Source organism: Heloderma suspectum, chromosome 2, assembly GCF_057233095.1.
Source record: "Heloderma suspectum isolate Gila_16-S chromosome 2, 16-S_ref, whole genome shotgun sequence".
In the NCBI taxonomy this organism is placed as follows: domain Eukaryota; kingdom Metazoa; phylum Chordata; class Lepidosauria; order Squamata; family Helodermatidae; genus Heloderma; species Heloderma suspectum.
In genome coordinates, this window is record NC_139459.1 from 126,790,594 (window position 1) to 126,811,173 (window position 20,580).

General features: G+C 44.2%; 1 protein-coding gene across 1 annotated transcript in view; it reads right to left on the reverse strand.

Annotated features, from left to right (window-relative positions):
- The window catches only part of GRIN3A (glutamate ionotropic receptor NMDA type subunit 3A), a 145,706-nt gene that overhangs the window by 51,621 nt on the left and 73,505 nt on the right, over window positions 1-20,580 (reverse strand). Inside the window, exon 3 of the mRNA XM_084832163.1 lies at window positions 14,561-15,608. Within this exon, the coding sequence (XP_084688289.1) occupies window positions 14,561-15,608 (1,048 nt within the window). The remainder of the gene's footprint in view (window positions 1-14,560; window positions 15,609-20,580) is intronic.

The following is a 20,580-nucleotide window of genomic DNA, read 5'->3' on the forward strand; positions in this document are numbered from 1 at the left end:
AGCAGGCCCAACATTGGCACAGGGCATTCTTGGGCAGCTGGTGGGGTCCTAGCACCCTGGCAGGCTCAGCGTTGCATTGATACCTTCCCTGCCCCCCCCACCTCAAATGGTAGCTTGAAGGTAGCTGCCATTTTACATTTCGCACAATATCCTAGAATAATGTTACATTCAGGGTCATTTGGGAAAAAATCAAAATGGCAGCTCCAGCCTGCCTGGCTACTGCTGCCAAGTAAGGCTAGCTTCGCCAAGGCCCCCCCTCAAACCAGAGGCCTGTCCTGGATGGCAGCAATGGTGTCCCCCTCCCCCTTTCTTTTGATAATTATTGTAATATTTGCAACAGTCACCAACTGCCATTTCCACTCCCCACCCCCCAAGAATCTTTTTTGGAATTATTTATGTTACGTTCTAGGGGCATTTGGGGGTGATGAGAGGAGCTCCATCACCACCACCTCGGTTAAAGTAAACATTAAAGCAAAAGTAAGAACAAAAGGTAAGCCCCCCTCATGAACCCTGACATTTTTTTCACCCAGTTTTATTATACTCCTCCTGCAACTGGGGACCCCTCCTCCAAATTCAAACCAAAGGTTCTCTGTTGAGAATGTTCAGCTTTTACTTATGACTCTTACAGTTCCCAAAAAGTTCACTGTCCGTGTGTGCAACAGGAAGGAATTATCTACACCCAATGGAACCCTCCTGCTATGTTTCTGCAGATGTCACTGTTCTGGGTATGTTTCATAATGGTTAGGGCCAGCCCTGCAATGAGGTGTCATGAGGCAGCCGCCTTGGGCAGCAGATGCTGGGGTGGGGGCAGGGAGTGGTGGTATGATTTTGGAGGACATAGCTGCGTTGGCTGTCCTGCCACTGGGGCAGCAACAAGTTCGGCTTCTGTGTGTGGAATGGAAGAGGGTGCCATCTTGTTCTTTGGCCCCCTGATTGGATGGAAGCAAGCTCAGAGCAGTGACTCATGCAGTGGGCCTGGTGATCCTACTGCGTCTCTGAACTGGGATGTGATTGAATGATCCAATCACATCCGATGCACTGATGCAGCGGTACTAGCCCCTCTCCAGTGGAGACTGATTGAAAGGAGGTGAGTTAACAACAATACATCATGCAGAGCAGCAGCGGGCAGCCTCTACCCAGTCTGGGTTCTCTGGGCTTACAGTAGACTTTGATTATTTGTTCCCCAAACTACATGAGCAGCTGTCTCACGGGGCAGGCAGTCTGGAGGATTACGGCTTTATTGGATCACTCTCCTTTGGAGGAAAATGGAGGCTTACAAACTGTGAAGGATTTGGCCCATGAAGCCATCTCCTCCGGCCTCCTCCGGCAGCTCTTCCCAAATGGGAAATTAAAGCACTAGTTTTTTAAAAAAGGCCCACAGCTTCACCCGTAAGGAAAAGAAAATTGTTTTCCAAAGTTGTGAACGAGAGAGGGGCTTTGACACACAGTGTAAAGGTTACAGGTCTCTTGGGGGTTTGTATATTGTTTCTCAGCCATGCCAGAGCAGATGCGCTCCCTCATTAATCCCACTCAGCATTTACAGAGTGCTTTTGGAGTGTATGAAGGGATGTCGCTAGAGACGGGTGAGCGTCCTGTGGCTCACCCCCCCCCAAATCAGTTCGGCTTTTCGAGCATTTGCTGGGAGTCCTTGAAAACCCCATTGATGGAACCACCCACTCCCCCTTACCTGCCAGTCCCCCCCGCCCAGCTTCCCCAAACAAACAAAAAAGTCTCACTTTGCAGTAACAGGCCATGGTGTGGACTACCGCACATCAATTCCAGCTAAGCGGAAGCCACATGTGGAAGTGAGCCCTCCAACTCCTGTTAGCCCCTTTCCCAAGATAAAGCTTCTTTATTTTTTGTTTGGGAAGGGTACCATGGCGGGGAGGAGACTGGCAAGGAGGGCAGAGTAGAAGCAGAGGCCGGGTGGTAACCCCATTGTGATTTGGGCCCAGCTCCAATAGGGCTGAATCTGACTTTACAAGGAGGAAGACTTTTTGAGCAGGGGAAGTATACATGTCTAATGTTTCAGTTTCATCCCTACATGTCACATATGTTAACTCAATATTCCTTACAACAGCCCAGTAAGGTAGGCCAGTGTTACTCCCGTACTGCAATGGGGGTGGATGGGCTGAAGTTGAGAGAGGGTAGTTTACTGTAGGCCATCTAGTGACTAGATTGTTGGACTCGGACTCAGGAAATCCAGGTTCTAGTCCTCACTTGGCCCTGAAGCTCTCAGCCTAACTTACCTCACAGGGTTATTGTGAAGATAAAAAGGAGAGGAGGGGGACCATGTAAGCTGCACCGAGTTCCTTGCCAGGGGAAAAAAGGCAGGATATAAATGTAATAATTAATAAATAAAATAAGCCGGTTTTTCTCCTGCCAGGGAAAATAAATACCTGGTTGGTGAAAATGGACAGCTGGGTGCATTTTGTGGGTGCATTTTAAGCAGGATGACGATACATAAAACAGAAGCTGGCCATCTCTCTGCTAGCTTCTTCCTAACTGGTATTGGATTTTATTGCATACAGAATAGACTGTATGATCAGAGCAGTGTGTGCTCCATCTCTCTTTCTTTCTCTCTCTCTCTCTCTCTCTCTCTCTCTCTCTCTCTCTCACACACACACACACACACACACACATATATATATAAATTCTGTACCCAAACCATCTACATTCTGTCCCAAGAAAACACAACATTTCTAATGAATAAATTATGTTAAAAATCTCTTATTTTGCATAAGGTGTTCTGCATAATTTAGTCACAGGGTGGGCAAGGCATCAGTCTGAATTTCTACCTGCTCCTGCTGTTAATTTGATTTTTAGAGGTTTCCTCAGACATTGTCCACACACTCCAAACGAAGAGGTCTTTATATCAGGGGTGAGGAGCTTCAAGCCCAGAGGCCAAAACAGGCCTTCCTGGGGTTCCAATCCAGACCTCCTGAGGTTCCTCAGAATGCCACACTCCTTCCCCTGGCCCCACTCCCCCAACCACCAATCCTTTGGTGCTTTCCCAGCTTTTGTGCAGCTTTCCCCCGATTCTAAAAGGTTGAAATGCCTCTCCTAAGGCTGAGAGCATTTCTACACAAAGCTTTTATTGTGCACTTGTGACTGGTCGCTCATGCTTTTTTTTTTACAGGACCTTTACACGATGTCATCAACCACCAGGACCCCTCCTGTCCCTCCTGGCCATTATAGTGGCTTAATTCTCTATGGGGAAAACATGATAAGAGACTTCAAAGCATAATAACTTTCTGGTGAAATTCTGGAGTTGTGCTATATTGCACTGCCATCTAGTGGCTGTATAATGAAACATATAGAACTTGTCCAGAAAGAAGAAAAAAAGATGAAAGAATGTGAAAAGGAGCTCACCTTAATCCTGCAAAGAATCTAGAAGCAGAAGCCCTAGCAAGGGTGAGGGATTTTAGCCTGGTGTAGAAATGCTCTTAGTTATCGACAGTAAGAGCTATAAGCTAAAACATGCTGGTGGTTTTGGTATTTTTGCTTCCCCTTTTGCCTTTGGCCCTGCTCATTTGCCCCTGCCTACCACTGGAAGGCACCCCACCCCCAGCACTTTTCCAAAATGGAATTCACCCTCTGACCTCTTCTTTACAGCCATAAACTAGAAACTTGGTCTTTATTTTAAAATGGAAATTGAGATTCTCAGGAAGTAAAATTCAGTGTCCAGCACCATATTCTGCACTTTACTCACACTCCTTTTGGAATTGCAACATATCCACAGCCTTGCATATGATTAATACATTTCAGTAAGATTTTCCTGGCTTTTTTTCCTGAACCCTTCCCATTTCTTGCAAGATGAAAATACGAAGAATTAGCAGACATATTTCAGAGAATTCTACAGACTCAGTTTTCTGTGAAGTACATTTGGGAAGTTTCATGGCAGAGGGCTGACAATGTAACTCTCATTCATTCATTCATTCATTCATTCATTCATTCATTTCATCCCTATACTGCACAATAGCCAAAGCTCTCTGGGAGATTCACAACAATTAAAAACATAGAATACAACATAAGATGCACCATAAAAGTTTAAAACCACAGTATAAAATAGAGGTAAAAGCCACATTAAACCTGAGGAGCAATACAAAGATTTAAAATGCAGGAACAGATTTAAAGCAGAAATGGAAAGACCAAAATGCCTGGGAAAATAAGAAGGACTTCATCTGAAAGAGTACAATGTAGGCACCAGGAGAGCCTCTCTGGGGAGCTCATTCCACAACCGGGGTGCCACAGCAGAGAAGGCTCTCTTCTTAGTAGCCACCCACCTCACTTTCTTTGGCAGGGGCTCCCAGAGAAGGACCGCTGAAGCTGATCTTAGTGTCTGGGCAGGTGTATATGGGAGGAGACAATATTTGGATAACCTGGCACCAAGCTGGCTTTGAATGTTGATACCACCACATTAAATGAGGCCCAGACATGGACTGGCAGCCAATGCAAAGTACTGGCATAATATCATCACATTGGCCAGTCCCCATTAACAGTCTCGCTGCCCTGTTTTGGACCAGCTGACGTTTCTGCACCGTTTTCAAAGGCAGCCCCACGCATATTGCATTGCAGTAACCCAGATGAGAGGTTACCAGAGCGTGGATAACTGTAGTTAGGCTATCTCTGTCCAGATAAAGACATAGCTGGTTTATCACCCCAAATGCACTAAATACATAAAATCTCCAGCTGGTTTCAGTGGATCCTGTCCCAATCTTTTGCATTGCTTTTTGCTTGCTGTTTCATTAAATGGCTCTGTGTGGAGCCAGCAAGGTCTTCTTTATTATGAAGGCTACATTGTAGGAGGCCAATAAGGTTGTTCTTGAGTGACGCTATGATTTCTTTCTTGGCTGCTCATAAGGGTGGCTTGAATGTATCCCAATATATATTAATCTTCCTGCCTGGGTTTCAGCGTTGGCAAAGGGGAGCTAACAGCTTTATATGTGCATTCTATGTCAAGGGTGGGCAACTTCTGGCCCTTGAGACGTTTTGGCCTACAACTCCCATGATCCCTCATCATTGGCTATGCTGGGTAGGGCTGATGGGATCTGTAGGCCAAAAAATCTGGAGGGCCACAAGTTGCCCACCCCAGTTAATGTTCTTCAGGTCACAAGTTACTGTATTATTAAAACCTGAGGTCCTAATTTGTGGAACTCCCTCCCAAGGGGATGTATAGTTAGTCCCATCAGTTTTGGCCTTCAAATGGGCCTTAAAGACTCACTTGCTGCAAATGGTTTTTAACTGACATGATTTTATTGACTATGTTGATGGCCTATTGCCTTTCGGTTGTAGACAGGTGTGTGTGTGTGTGTGTGGTGGAGGTGTTTGCTGGCTTGAATTCTATTTTTAATGGTATTAATTGCTGGTAACAAATTATGTTACTGCAGCATCTTGAAAGCAGGAATGCTGCAGCCTTTTTAGTAACAGAGGAAGGCTTTATTCAGAATAGCCTTAACAAGCTTGACTGTCATGTCCTGGCCTAAGCCAGCAGGACACTACAGCAAACCTTTTGGATCGGTGGGCACCTTTGGCATTTTGGGAGAGTGTCATGGGCACTGTCACAAAATGGTTGCCATGGTGGGTGTGACCAGTCATAAAATGCCTATTTCCCATAAGGTGAATTGGTGAGTCTAAGAGAAAAGTAACTTGCCCAAGGGCCTAAGTAAAAGACAGAGGGGTGTGTGCGTGAGTCATCCATCCATTCCTTCAAGGATGAAGCACATAAATTGCTGTGGTTTGGGTAGTGTCAGCTGAGAACAAAACAAAACTCTAAAACAGTTTTTCATTCATCATAACTCCCTATCCTTGCACCTGTCCTTCTGAAATGTTGTAGGCTTCCTTCTTAGGGGCACTTCTACAATGTCAGACTATAAAATGCCCATAATAATGCAGGGGAGGGAGGGAAATCTCCCTTTTAATTCTCACCCTTCAAATCAACTTTGTAGGTACCTAGCACAAAACTCTCTGAACCTATTCCTTTGAAATTTTGCAGGTTTTGTCCCTAGGGTCACCTCTATGAAATATATTGTTTTCATGCAAATTTCTCTCCCCTGCCCACCCCCCCCCCCGTGGGGTAAGCAAACACCTTTTTGAAACCTCCAAGCTGAAAAGGTGGCTCTTTTACAAAATTCCTGCATCTACTGTATATATATCTGAAATTTGGCAGGCATCATCCCCTCAGAAGGAATTACTATGACTACAAAGTTTATCCAATTCTATCACCAAACAAAATAAGTTATAGCCATTTCTTGATTTTCAGTGCTAGTCAATTGGGAGACATGAAGCTTCAGTTTTCTGAAGTGAGATTCTGATTTGTTGCGGGTCGAATCTGGAGACCACTGAAACAGTCTGAGCCAAATCAAGGTACTTTCAAAATTGCTGAACTGAATCTTTTGGTTGGTGCACACCCTTCGTAGTTACCCTTTCTCATCTGCCCTCAGTCTTGAATAAAGCCAATAGTGTTACACACAAGCAGGCCTTATTGGATGGGATGAATGAACTTTATAAATCCAGATTAGTCAGTCTTGAATGCCTTGTGTGAAAGACCTGGAGAAATCCATATATCATTACAGCATACATGAAGATTTATATCAGTGGGAAACAAACCACATTTCTGTCATGAACATGAAAATATTTCACATTTCATGAATGGGCTGCCTTCTTAAAAAACAGATACATGTGTGGGTAGGGTATAGGACAGGGTCTGGGGAGAAGTGGGTTCAAATCCCCACTTTTGATGAAGCTCCTTTGGCCATAAATCCCCACTTGGCCAGTTGGATGATCTTGGGCTCATCATTTTCTCTTGGCTCAACCTACCTCATAGGGTTATTGGCAAGAATGAAATAGGAAGGAGAGAACATTGTGCACTGCTTATTATTTATGTGTTACATTTTTATCCTGCCTTTCCACCAAGGAGCCCAAGGCGGTGCACATGACCCCCCCCCCCAATTTTATCCTCACAACAGCCTTGTGAGGTAGGTTAGGCTGAGTATCAGTGACTGGCCCAAAGTCACCCAGTGAGCTTCATGGCAGAGTAGGGACTGGAAACTGGGTCTCACCAGTCCAACACTCCAACCACTACACCCCACTGCTCTAGCAGTGTGTTTTATTCCACTTTAAAGTGTTTTATTCCACTTTAGCAGAGTGGGATAAAAATGAACTGTAAATGCATGCCAGGCAGACATCAACAGGTGAAGCTCAGCACAGAGAAGTAGAGATGGGCAAACTCTACCTGTTGATATCTGCCTGCTTAGAAGCCATTAAACTTTAAATTTTAATCAGGGTGAGGAACGCATGATGCCCAGATGTTTTTGGACGCCAACTTCCATGAGCCCCAGGCAGCATATCCAATGGTCATGGATGATGGGAGATGTAGTCTGATAACAACTGGAGGATGACAGGTTTCCCACCCCTGTGTTAACGAAATATTTATTTATTACATCTCTCTACTGCCCAATAGCTGAAGCTCTCTGGGCAGTTCACAATGTGATTGAGTCTCTGTCCATAGAAAGGAGAGCTTATGTCAATATCCTAGGGGTGGGCAGAAGGTAGGTCTCTCAATGTTTTGGACTTCAACTTCCAGAAGCCTCTGCCAGCACGGTCTGTCATCAGGAATGCTGGGAGTTGAAGTCCAATTCTGGGAGCTGATGTAGATCTGGAAATCTGCTTTCTGCCCACTCCTGGTCTATACAGTGATGTTTGTTTGTTACATTATCATGTCTTTCCTCCAAGGAGCCCAGCCTCTGTCCATAAAAAAGTGGCAAACCCATAGGCAATGCATTTCCAGCATCACTTAATATTCTTGCCCCCTCTAGTGTTTTGACTGATGAGCTCTTTAGCTAGTATGGCATGCCTCCTTCTTGTGCATTTTGAGCGGGAGACAGATATTTATGCTTCCATCTGATCTCTACCTCTGTAGGGGCTTATTTCTCAGGGGCTCCGAGGTACTCTGGGAACAGCGGCTTTGGACGGCAATGTTTCTAATCGCCTTTTCAGTGCAGAAAGTCTGTTTAATATTTCAGCACAGACTGCTAGCTTCCTTGAGAGTTCATGGGGGATTTTAGTTCTGTGTCAGACCTGCCATCTGCCAGCCCCAAATCATACTCATCTTCCAGCACCTTGAAAAGGTTAGCATCCTCTAAAAGCTGGGGGTGGGGGGGATCTTTAAAACCATAAGGTAGAGTATTCAAGATACACTTAGCCTGGGAGAAGTTTGGATTTTGGCCACCTTTCACTATACTTGTTACAAGCTGAGGTGCAGTTGGAGTTATTTTTTCAGTAACATGCCCTGCTGTTATTTTAGGATCCTAATTTAAGAAGACGTTGTTATGGGGCATATAAAGGCCAAGCTACATGTGACGCAGGCATCCATGTTTGATTTTTCAATGTGTCTGCCCAATTCATGTATAAAACAGAGTGGGATCTATTTATTTTATTTATCTAATGTTTATATTGAAAGGGGCATATCAGTACAAGGAGGTGAACGAATGGTGGGCAGAAAGTTCAAAAAGCTGAACTTTCAGCCAAATTTGGGGAGAGTTTCATGGGTGAAAGGAGGGCGGGAATTACACCCCCTTTCATCTTTTAGGTGCTGGCCACCTACAAGCTTTTCTACACGAGGCTGTTAATCTGCTATATCTACTTTCGGTTTCGTCACAGAATTGAGATCCGATCACAACACGAAGAGCATTTCCTTTCCTGATTTTCCACTACATAACCTCTGGCATGGCAGTATAGTGGAATAGCGTAATTACATATGTGGAAATAGTGTTTTCTTTTGCTTTCTTTAAATAATACCACATTTTCCTTGCTCTAAAAAAACTCACAGAAAGTGATGTTTAAAAACAGAAGTGAAACTGGAGGGTCATGTCTTCATCTAAAGAAACCATAAACAATGGTGAGTAGGGAATTACAAGCAGACAATACATGCCTTGTGTAGAAAAGCTCTTTGTTTCACCATGGCAACTGCGGCAGCAGTCAACCTTCTGGTGCTTCTCTCCGTAGCCACCAGCTGGTAGCCACCATTCCTTCCCCAAATGTCCCCTAAGTTACACAACATGATGGTGTAGCTTTGCTTGGAAGGACTTTCTGCATGATGCAGCCCCCCTGCCCTGCCTCCAAAAGCCCTTTTAAGCAAAAGGGCTTCTAATGCTAGCATCCTGCAGAGGGGGAATTCTGGGAAAAAATGTGGGCCACCAAGAGAAGGACCACTGCTGATGGTACTACCACCATGGTGAGTTTGCCCATGACATTTGCCCCACCTGAAAAACTGCCAATACACCTCCATTTCACCACTCACAAATGGGCCAATCAAATGTGGGGGCCAGTTCTTCTCAGCCTAGGGTGGTCACTTAAGCATTTCCCCAAAGAGGCTGAGCTACGGTGGCCAGGTGTTCTACTTTACAGAGGAAGTCTTCTATTTTGCAGAGTTGTCAGAGGTCAGTCCTCTGTTAAGGTGTCTGCTATCTGACCAAGCCCAGTTTGGTTTAAAGTCAAGGAACTCTAAGGAGGGAAAACAGGGGTCTTGAAGTTGCCCATCCACAGTTAGAACCTGGACAGCGGACTGAACAAGGCACACAGGTCACCTAGTCAGTCTTCTCCCTCTTGTGAGATATCTTGTATTTCTATTTAAATTAGAGGGGTTTCCCCCCTAAATTTGCATCTCGACATATATATTTGCATATGCAAATGTCATACAAGCTGGTGTCCTCTTTCTGGGAGATGCATTTCGTCCTTTTTTGGAGATGCTAGCCATGTTGCTCTGATTTCTCCCTGCTGTGAGTAGGGTTACAGGATCCTGTATCCATTCTTTCAAACAGTTGGTGTAGTTAAGTCTAACTATATTGCTGTGGAATTCTTTACCCAGTGATGGAGTTCTATATCAGGTTCATAATGAAATGGTACTCTCTCTCTCTCTCAGTGTGTCTGTCTGTCTCACATTGTTAAGGTACTTCCAGAACTTTATGGAGCAAAAAAACATCCAAGGAATTGACTTGGAGTGAAGAAACTAGACAGGGAAAGGTAACTGAACTGCCTTCTATCTAAATAAAGGTGTTCTAGAAATTACATTTAGATTTTAAGTCTCAGTATGTACCTCATCCTGTAATCTCAGCTACCTGTCCCTAACATTTATATGTCAGTGCTTCTCCTTCCATTAATTACTAACTGGTGTTATGATCCTGGCTTGAATCAAATCCCCAGGTCTAAATACATTTTAACAATGCTTTGTTTCAGATCAGGGCCAAAACAAACATTGTGTTAACTCCCCTGTCCCCTTCCTTCAGATTCTGTATTCCCAGTTTTCTATATTGTGGGTTGTTTGACATTCTGATCAAGACTGCTGCTCGTTCAGTCAATTTTTCAAACATTTCCTTAAAGGTTATAGCTTTTACCTCCACTGCCAGGATTTTTCTTGTGCTCATAGAGGCTATGAACATATAATGGCTTGCTTGCACAAACCTGTAATAGCAATTCCATCATTATATATGTTGAATGCTGCCTAGGAAACCAGTGCAGACCAAGGATCCAGAGAGGCATATATGAAACAATCATCTCCCAATGTTATTTTGTCCTCAGTTTGTGGCTTTCTTCACACAAAGCAAATCAGGGTGTTAAAAAAAAAGCAGGGGGAATTTTTATTGGAGAAGTTTTAAGACTTTCTTCACACGGAGCTTTAATCCTGCGAATGAGATTGCTCCTTCACAGAAGTTTGCGGGCTCTTTACATGATGCCGTGTCCCTCCAAGGCATCTCCTGCACTAAATGCCCTTTGTTCCATTTTAAAATAGATCGCAGATAATGAGCTATCAAATTACCCGGTTGTGTTCTGCTTGAGAGTTCCCTCCATGAAAAGAGGAAAAGCCTCAAGAAGAGGAGCGAGATCAATGAAAATGGAAGACTCAGAAACGGGGAGAAGGTGGGGAAAAGGGGAGGAGGGGAAAGGGAGTCGTGATCCTGAATTTATAAGGGAAGCAGAAAGCCCCATTAATAAATGCAGGATTTTAGGCTGGTGTAGGGATGCCCTGTATGACAAACTAGTTATAAACTTGCATATATTATTTTACCAGTGGTTGACAGCTGTTTCACCATCTTAGGCCTATTATATAGCTCTATATTTTGCCCTTTGAGATAAATGAAGTTGGCCAAAATACAAAATGAAGGGTGTGTGAAAGATGAGATGGCTAGAGATGATCCACAGGTTAAAGGAAGGACAAATACCTGTCAAACTGGTTAATTTCAGATTCTACTAGACTAGGTGCAACCCTCTGCCTGACTGTTTAAAGATCTTTTCAGTTTTGGTGAACATTGTTATTTAGAGATAAAGGACTGGCTAAGCTACCTATTACAAATGGAGCTATCTGTTACAAATGACATAGAGATGCCATTTTTGAACACAAAGGGAAATTGTGAAAATATTTCAAGATGTGCATTTCTGCTAGCATTTGGGGATGCCAATGAGACATGTTCACATGTTGTATGAACAGGAAGGAAATTCTCATAATCCCTACTCATTGGTAACGTATGAATGTTTTATCTCATGAGTAAACTCATGAGTCTTCCCCACCCCCCAACCCCCCTTTACCTAATGAATGATTTCAATAATGCATTCAGCAAGGCAGGAGCTAACAGCGCACATGGAAGAGAAGAAGGATTTGTCATAGGCAATTAAGGAGATGATAGCTACCCAGAGGCATTCCAGTTAATTAAACACATCTGAAAAAAAACCCATTAATTTTATAGGAGCTGATATGGACCTCCCTGCAAGTACCTGGTGTTTCATCATTACATTTGCCGAGCTCCTAACAATTATTAAAATAATAAGCCATTTTACCTATGTTTTCTTCAGCTAGAACAAAGAAACATTGTTCTAGATTCTCATCTGGGTTAGACATACAATGCATTAAGGAGCAATAGACATTCCGGAATAAAATCCACAGAAGTCATTTGAAAAGGTATTTAAATTATCTGAGCTAAGAACTGAAACTGCTGTTTCATAAAAAATGAAAAAATGAATCCATGCATATTTTCAACTTTTATAATTCGGGAAGAGGATGAGAAGAAATCAGAACCAAACCTTGTTAAGCCCGGTGTCTCAAAATCTGAGGATGATTGAAATCCATCCATGAATTAAAATATTACCGATGGATCCTAAATTAAGTAGGACAGAAATGTCATGTGACATCCCTTATTTTAGAAACCATTTTGTTTCCAATGGTTTTTCGGCACCATTCTGAGTTTATATGCTAACCTTGTGCTAATCTTCACTTCTTCTACAGTTTAACGTCAAAGATATATTGCATTTATGTCTTTAATTCCACTGTACCCATCTTCAGATCTTGAAGTTAATTATTCTTTTCTACAGTTTGCAAGAGCCCAACTGCTATCTGGTTTAGTAGCTAAATTCTTTACTTGTGTCTGAAGAGAAAATATTGTTTTTGTTTTTTTTTAAAGTTAATCTCTTTGAGAAATCAGAAACAATAATATGAACAATTACTTTGATTTTGTGAAAAATAGAAAGCCAAACTGTTAGGCCGAGCATGGGCTCTGCCCCAGGCAGAACATCTGAAGTGTCCTTAAAGCAGGGGTGTTGAACCTTAGGCCCATGAGCCTGCCTGGGTTTCCAACAGGGTTCCCCAGACAGCTATAACCTTTCATCTGGTTCCACCCCCTTTCTCCTGACTGCCAATCATTTGGTGGTTTCCCGGCCTTTCCCCATTGCAAAAGTTTGAAGTGCCTCTCCTAAGGCTTAGTTACTGGCAGTAGGAGCTTAAAGGTAAAATATAATGGTATTTTTGGGAATTTTTGACCTCAACTCTTTTGCCACTTCCCACTGTAATGCCGCCCCTGACAGTTTCCCTGAAACTGAATTTGACCCTCAGGCTGAAAGAGGTTCAACACCCCTGTCTTAAAGGGTAGGGCATTGCCAGTTATTTCATTTATTATAATTATTTATCATTAATCATTGATGATAATTTTTTACAACAGGAGTTCAATTATTGGCTTCTTCTGCTTCAGGTATCAAGATGTCTGGGGATGGTCCCAGTTAAGAACTTCAACAAGCTGCATTCATATGCTATGACCCAGCGATGTGGTTCTCTCACATCGTTGGCTACAGCAAGTGAAAGCCTCATGCATGTGCTGAATCCTATCAAGCACGGGATTCACTAACATACAAGGTCTGCTCTGGATAAAAGCCACTGGATCGAGAAAGGGATGTATACAGGATTCAATCCAGACTCAGGGCAGCATCCTATTTGAAACTAGTGCTAATGTAAATTACATTGTGTTAGTGCAGCATAAGCTGTTTGGGGGAAACCCATCACACTAGGAAATGCTATTGGTGTTGTGCTAGCGCTGAAGAGGATACTGCCCTAAGTCATGCTTGGAGGAGACCCATGGAAATCAACTAATTTGTCCCACTGATTTCTACTCTAAGCATGACTAACTCTGAATCCAGCCTATAGCATCAGCTTCTACTGTGGATTCCCTTGCTGGGAGCTGTATGCGCCATCACATTAAAAAAGTACCACTCCCACACCACACATTAGCACAGACAAATTGGATTACACGACAACAATAAAATAACCACCTTAATGTAAGGAATATCACGAAAGAGAATAAAATATTTTACATCTATACCATTGGATGAAAAACCAACTGGCTTCTCATGTTAAGAGCTGCTGATGCAAATAATGCCAATCTACAGGTTATAAATAGATCCCTGTCCTCTAGTAGATGCACAAAAACCAAGGGAAGCTGTGTTGGTCCCATACAAAAAAAATTCCCAGACCCACAGCTAGATGATACCTTTATTTAGACCAATCAAAACATCACTAAATAGTGAGCCACCTTTTGAGTTCTCCAGAACTCTTCATCAGGATAGGCCCATGTTAAACAGAGCATGCGTGTTTGTGGGTAAATGATAATGACTCTTATGCTCTATACTCCGTACGTGGTGTGAATGCGGGCACACGTTTCCATTTGCACTGCAAGGCAGGCAGGAGGGAGCCTCAGGGTGCATATCAGTTCTTGCCCGTGACTACATCTGGATTCACACATGCATATTAATCACATGGTTTCTCGTCGCAGTATTACTCAAAATTTGAAGACTCACCGCTGAATGTGTATTCAGTTGAAAAGTGCGGTGCTCGAGTTGGTGGACAAAATGGAAGTCCTGCCTGGGACGATCAATCTGTGATGGTTCATTCACACATAAAAGTGACTGCTTCTTGCTGCAGTCATCCAGAGGTGAACGTATGTACGAACCAGTCCCCTTACAATGGTGAAATGTGAAATGCAATTTTGAATTCAGTGCTACAAAGGAATATATTAATTTACACAAAAGGCCATAGATAACTCTGAACTTATAATAGAAAGGGCCCGAAGGCCAAATATATAAACAAAAGGCCAATTGTTATTGTTATTATTATTTCAATTAATGAGTTGCCCTCAGGGCAACATTCATAATGAAAGCAAATGCAATAAAACCAATGATAAAACATATTACAGTAATTGTTTTAGAAGCAGTAACAATAAACCAGAATAACTTAATTCCTTACCTTTGGGTCATGTATACCAGACAGTTCTTCGTAGATTTTCTCTCCGACCATGACGGCAGCCAGATTAGCTGTGTATGTCGACAGACAAAACAAACAGAAAATGGCCCAGAGGTTCATTAGAAACCTTCCAGTCCAGCACTTGGGGGGTTTGATGGCGGCTGTTCGACCAAACAAGATGGCATAACAGACATTCAAGGCAGAGGAGAAGGAGAAAACTTTATCCCTGTTCCTTCCCTTTGGGGTCATCCCAAAGGGGCTTTTCCATTCATACAGGGTGAGGAAGATGGCGGTGATGTGGAGAGCCACAAAGATTCCCAGCCACATGGTCCAGTGGAGCGGCCACATAAAAGCTCCAATAGGAGCCGCCGTGTCTTTGGTTCTCACCAGGATGCCCAAGCTGGTGGAAAAGAATGGGCTGGTGAAATCAATTACTTGGCTACGGGCTGTGTTGATGCTGAATGACGTCACGGCCATGTGGGCGGTCCCAGCCAGGAGGTCGCCGACAAGCCCTGTCCACTGGCCATTTTTCAGGGCCCCGTATTTCCCGTCACCAACAATGTACAGGTCAAAATCAAAGTTCATGTCTTCCGCCAACTTCTCCAACAGATCTATGCAGTAGCCATAGCAGCACTGTTTCAACTTGGTGGGCACTGTGTTGTTGCCTCCTTGGAGGCTTTCGAAGAGAGTATCCAGCACAGCTGAATCATTGGTCAAGGGGTCCAGGCAGAGCTGACCTGCTGGGCACAATCCTTCATCATCCACAGTCCTCGTGAACACAAAGGGATGCTCAATGAGGGTCACCACCCTCAGGTGGAGGCGGGCAGGATGCTGGTTGTGATTTTTGTGCCTCTGGGCCTGCTCTGGCCAGATCCCATAATCCATTGTGATCTTGCCTTCTTGCCAGCTCCCCAGGCGAGTCCACATCGGGTTGCCCACAGGGTCGTGCTGTAGATTCCAAATGAAGAAGTTGTTTTCTGAGCTGATGATGGAGGAGCCTTTGACTTTAATGTTCCCGCTGAGCCCATGAAAGGTGGTGTTGGCTAAAAACCTATAGGGCAAAGCAAAGAAGTTATGAACAGAAACATAGGCAATGGACTTCTCAAGCATGCTCTGGAGCAATAACCTCAGTGCCCTGTTCATTGCTATGCTCTTTCTTCAAATGGCCCAATTCAGACACTTCCCTGGGAATGCGTGCACGTGCCTCTGTCCGTAGTGCTTATAACATGGTGTGCGATGTGGCTAGCGTACGGGGATGGCTGTATGTGCAAAGGCCCAAAGTGTGTGATTCTTCAACCGCAAAAAAGGGGATGGATTGCCTGACTCTAATTATAGGAGCATCTGTATGGTGCTCTTCCCTATATCACATCAGGAATGTGGTGGAGTGGGAAGGGCATGCTGGCACGTTCCTGTGCCATGGGAACAGAATCTTTGGCTCAGTAAGTAGCGCATAGTTAAATTAGGGAATTCATTTCCACAACATGTAGTGATGGCCACCAATTTGGATGGTTTTAAATGGGAGTTAGTCAGATTCATGGAGAATAAGGCTATTGGTGGCTACTAGTCCTGATTACTGTATGCTACCTTCAGTATCAGAGGCAGTACGCTTATGAAGACCAGTTGCTGGGGACCATGGGCGGGAGGGTGCTGTTGCACTCATGTCCTGCTTGTGGGTTTCCTGTGGGCATCTGGTTGGCCACTGTGTGAACAGAATGGTGGACTAGATGGACCCTGGGTCTGATCCAGCATGGCTCTTCTTATGTTCTTAAGTTTTCCAGGTGGAAATATACCAAGTGTTTCTGAGACAACCATTACGGCCCTAATGGCGTAAGGCAAGGAACAGTAATATATAAATTGATGAATAAAGAGCATTAAAAACCATGATTGTAACAAGATCCATACATAAACACCAACTGTAACATGCATATGGTTTCTCTCCGCCTCAACCATCCATCTTCACACAAAGGTTCCAGCCTAATGGTGTAATGCTTCTCTTGCCCACCCGCTCTGGAACGGGCTACCAACCATGGTGATGGCCCCCTCTGATGGAGACATCCCATTAAAGTGGAGCAAGCCACACTGATGTGAAGGGGGAAAACACTCTCCTATGTGCTTGCTGCAGGTGCTACAGGAATTTGAATGGATCAGTGACAGTGTCGCGGTGGAGCCAGGGCCCACAGGGCCACGGTATGGGCACCTTTTGATTAGTAGGAACAATGCGGTCACCTGCCACCCCTCTCAGACTTCCCTCTGAGCTTTCTGCTGTGATCCTCACAGTAGCTGGGGGAAAATAGAATTTCCTAGCAACAATATATCATTGTGAGCTATCCCTGTGGCGAGCAAAGGATCTGGGGGCGGTTTGGTCTTGAATGGGCAATTAAGAACCCATTAGCTTTAGAAAAGACCTACAAAAGCCATGTATAATACACACAGAGGCAGATTGACACAGCTACCTGCATTTTTGTTCTCTCCTTAGGGGTGTGGCTATGGGGTGTGGCTATGGGGACTGTCATGCACTTGCACTTCAAAATTTACCATGACATCACTGGAATGGATGGATGGGTGGATGAAAGAGACAACTTTAAAAAAAAATTACCAGAATTCCTTGCAACACGATCTGTAACCCCTGGAAAGGAAGCATTTGCATTTGCAACATTTTGATAGTCTGCGTCTTAATCGGTGGTTATCTGTGTTGAGAACAGTGCACCCTTCGAACCCACTGCAGGGGTTTGGGTTTGCTTGCATGAGAGCAGGTGGCTGGCTGTCTTCTCCCTCCCTCCTAGTGGAAAACATGTGAACATGTTATGTTCAGCCAGGCCTGTTTTTGGTGACTGTGTGCTAGTGGTGTGAAATTGTTTCAGGGTGAATGGAAAATTGAACTGAATGGGGACCATCTGGTTCAATTTGCGCTTGTTCCAAAATGAGCATTCAGAGAAACAAATGGGCATGAATGGAATCCCCTTTTGGGCTCCCATTCACATCCCTTTGTTCCCTTCAGGCATGGGCATTGCTAGGCACTTAAAATATTAGGGGCCCAGGTCCATAGGACACACATCTGTATAACATCTGCATATGCTACTTTATATCTATACATGCAAATTTAGAGATAATGACTAGGAGGCATGGACAGCTGGTTAATTTCTCATCCAAATCATCTCAAATAAAGATTCTTCAGTTAATTTGCATCCTGACCAAGATCACCCCAAACCAATGGGATTTTTGTGGTGTGTGTGCTAAGCTTAACTGCCATGCAGAAGAAGATTTTGAGGTGTGTGTGTTGCAGCATGTGGGAAGAGGCAGAGTTAATTTTTGTAAAGCTGCAATTCCCCTTGAAAATTGCCCCCTGCATGACAATTCAGCTGAGGGGAGAAAACGTCCATTGGTACCAATGAATACTCAGGGCCTTGTGGAACAGATCCGAAGCCCTGGAAAATAGATAGAAAATAGACCCTTGGGCTCAGGCCCAGCAATGCCTGCAGGGGTGCGGAGGCTATCAAGAGAACCAAAGAAGGTGAAGGGGAAAATATATGTCGGAGAAATCCGCAATGGGATCAGTGGAGTTTGGATTTCTATGAATCTGACCCATTGATTCCTCAGTGGACCAGCTTTTGCCAAATTGCATGCTTTCTGTGGACTTGTGGACCAGCTGTTGTATTTTCCAGAATTTTACACAAATTTAGTTGTAGAAAAATACGTAAAATTAAAAAAACAAACCCAAAAACACTGGCCAAAAATGTACATTTCCCTCATAGGCTAAGAGAGCAATCCTACGTCCCCTAGACAGCGTCACCGCCTCCTCTGTGCTCATAACAGGGAGCATGGGGGGTGAAAATGGGGCATTCCTGGGGGCACGAATGGGAGGAGACCACGGAAGCTGTTTTAGACAGCTTCCTATGTGGTCTCCAGCCCTGTTCCTGCCCCCTCCCCAAAGCCACACTTAGACTTAGACATGTGAAAATGCGCATCTAAGGCAAAGTGCAGTGTGGCTGCAGCACGGAGGGAATCCTTTTCTCCGGATGAAAGGATGACAGAATGAAAGGCACACGACACTCTGCGAAAGGTAAGCGGAAGAGATTTTACAAAATGCATTCCTACTTTACTCACACAAGGATAACTTTTAATCTAGATAATGTGGTATATAATTGATGCCAGAATGCTTATCAGTAATCCGTGAGCAGTAAATACCACTGATCATCCAGATAGGATGACAATGCAGTATACACAAATAAAGAAGTTTCAAGACCTTGAATGTTCTTCAACCTCAAACGGTTTCCTTCAGCTGGAAAATAAGCATTAGCTTGAAAAGAGGAGACCTCAACAATGCACTGTAGAACCATAAACATAGAAAGCTAAATTTCTTATAATTTATGTATGTACTACCTGCCACTGTTTGGGAGGAACCACACTGATATATGCAAGGACTCAGGTCCATTGGGTCCATATCATGGAGATATTGGCAAGAAGGCAGGCAATCCCATAAGGACCCTTTCCTTGATGCCCCACTTGGATATGTACTGAAGAAGTTAGAGCTCCTGTGATACAAACTATATTGTACTGAAGTATTTCCAAAAAGAATTTAATCCCAATCCATAGCCAGGTACACACACGTCAGGTCACTCCCAAATGGGTGAAAGTTTCCCACTGAAGATGTTTTGAGGTTGAAATGCATTCAGGCTATTGATACTTCTTTATATGTTGCATTGTCAGTCTTACTTGCTGCTCACTGCTCAACATTCTGGCTTAGTTTATATCAGCAGTCCAAAGGGCTGGATGCGCCTGATCTCGTCTGCTCTCGGAAGCTAAGCAGGGTCAGCCCTGGTTAGTACTTGGATGGGAGACCGCCTGGGAATCAGGCTTCCTGCATTGAGCAGGGGGTTGGACTCGAGGGTCTTGTAGGCCCCTTCCAACCCTAGGATTCTATGGTTGTAGGGCCTGTGTCAACAGTAGGCTTGGTCAGGCACCTGCTGAGGGCCCACAGCCCAGCAGGGGCCCACTGACAAGAGCTCCTGCACTTGATCCTCCTGTCTCCTACTGCAATCTGCTTGCTCACCTGCTTCTTGCTCTGGGCTAGACAAGGAGATGGTGAGGAGGAGGAGCAGTAGATGCCACGGCCTACTTGCTCCCTGGCTCTCTGCCAGTCCAGCAAACAAACGACAGAAACAACGAGACAGAGGATGAGGAGCAACAGAAGCTGGTGACAACAGCAGTGAGAAGGTGGACTCACTGAGGGAGGGGGCCCATGGAGAGTGTCTTGCCCACGAAGGCTGTCTTGCCATCAAAAAACTGGAGCTGGCACTGGTATATATACTTGGTTATTTATTTTAAAAGTGATCCTTGTGTGTACAGATAGTTTTTCCCTTCCTCCTTTTGGTTCTATTGTTTGTTTTTCGGATTAAAGTGAGATCATATTTGGTCTTTTTGACACTCCCAGCTGTCATCATTTCTTCCCAGAATGCCCCAAATGCAGCATTTTCCCATGGCATTTGTGTGTGTGTGTGTGTGTGGGGGGGGCAGCTGTCACAAAAACGTGCTCCCACTTGTGTGATGGTTGTTAGTTGTGATCTAAACGTTAAGTGTTTTAGGGTGCAATCCTATGGATGTTTAGACAGAGACAAGGCCTACAACTGGCTGGGGCATGCTGGGAGTTGTAGGCCTTTTCTCTGTCTAAACATTTTTGGATTGTGCCCTTATTTGTGATGTCCAGGTAGTTATTTGTAATGCTATTTATTTATACATTCATACCATATTATGCAAGCAATTCTATCTATGTGATTGATGCAATTAACATGACGCTATTTTTACATATAACTTGCAACCGGTTATTAATGATATTTATGGCATACATTCTATCTGCACCATCTAATGTTTGTATAGGTAAAGGTGTCCCCAGCCAGTCGTGTCCGACTCTAGGGGGTGGTGCTCATTTCCATTTCTAAGCCGAAGAGCCAGCGCTGTCCGAAGATGCTTCCGTGGTCATGTGGCCGGCATGACTGGACACCGAGGTGCACGGAATGCTGTTACCT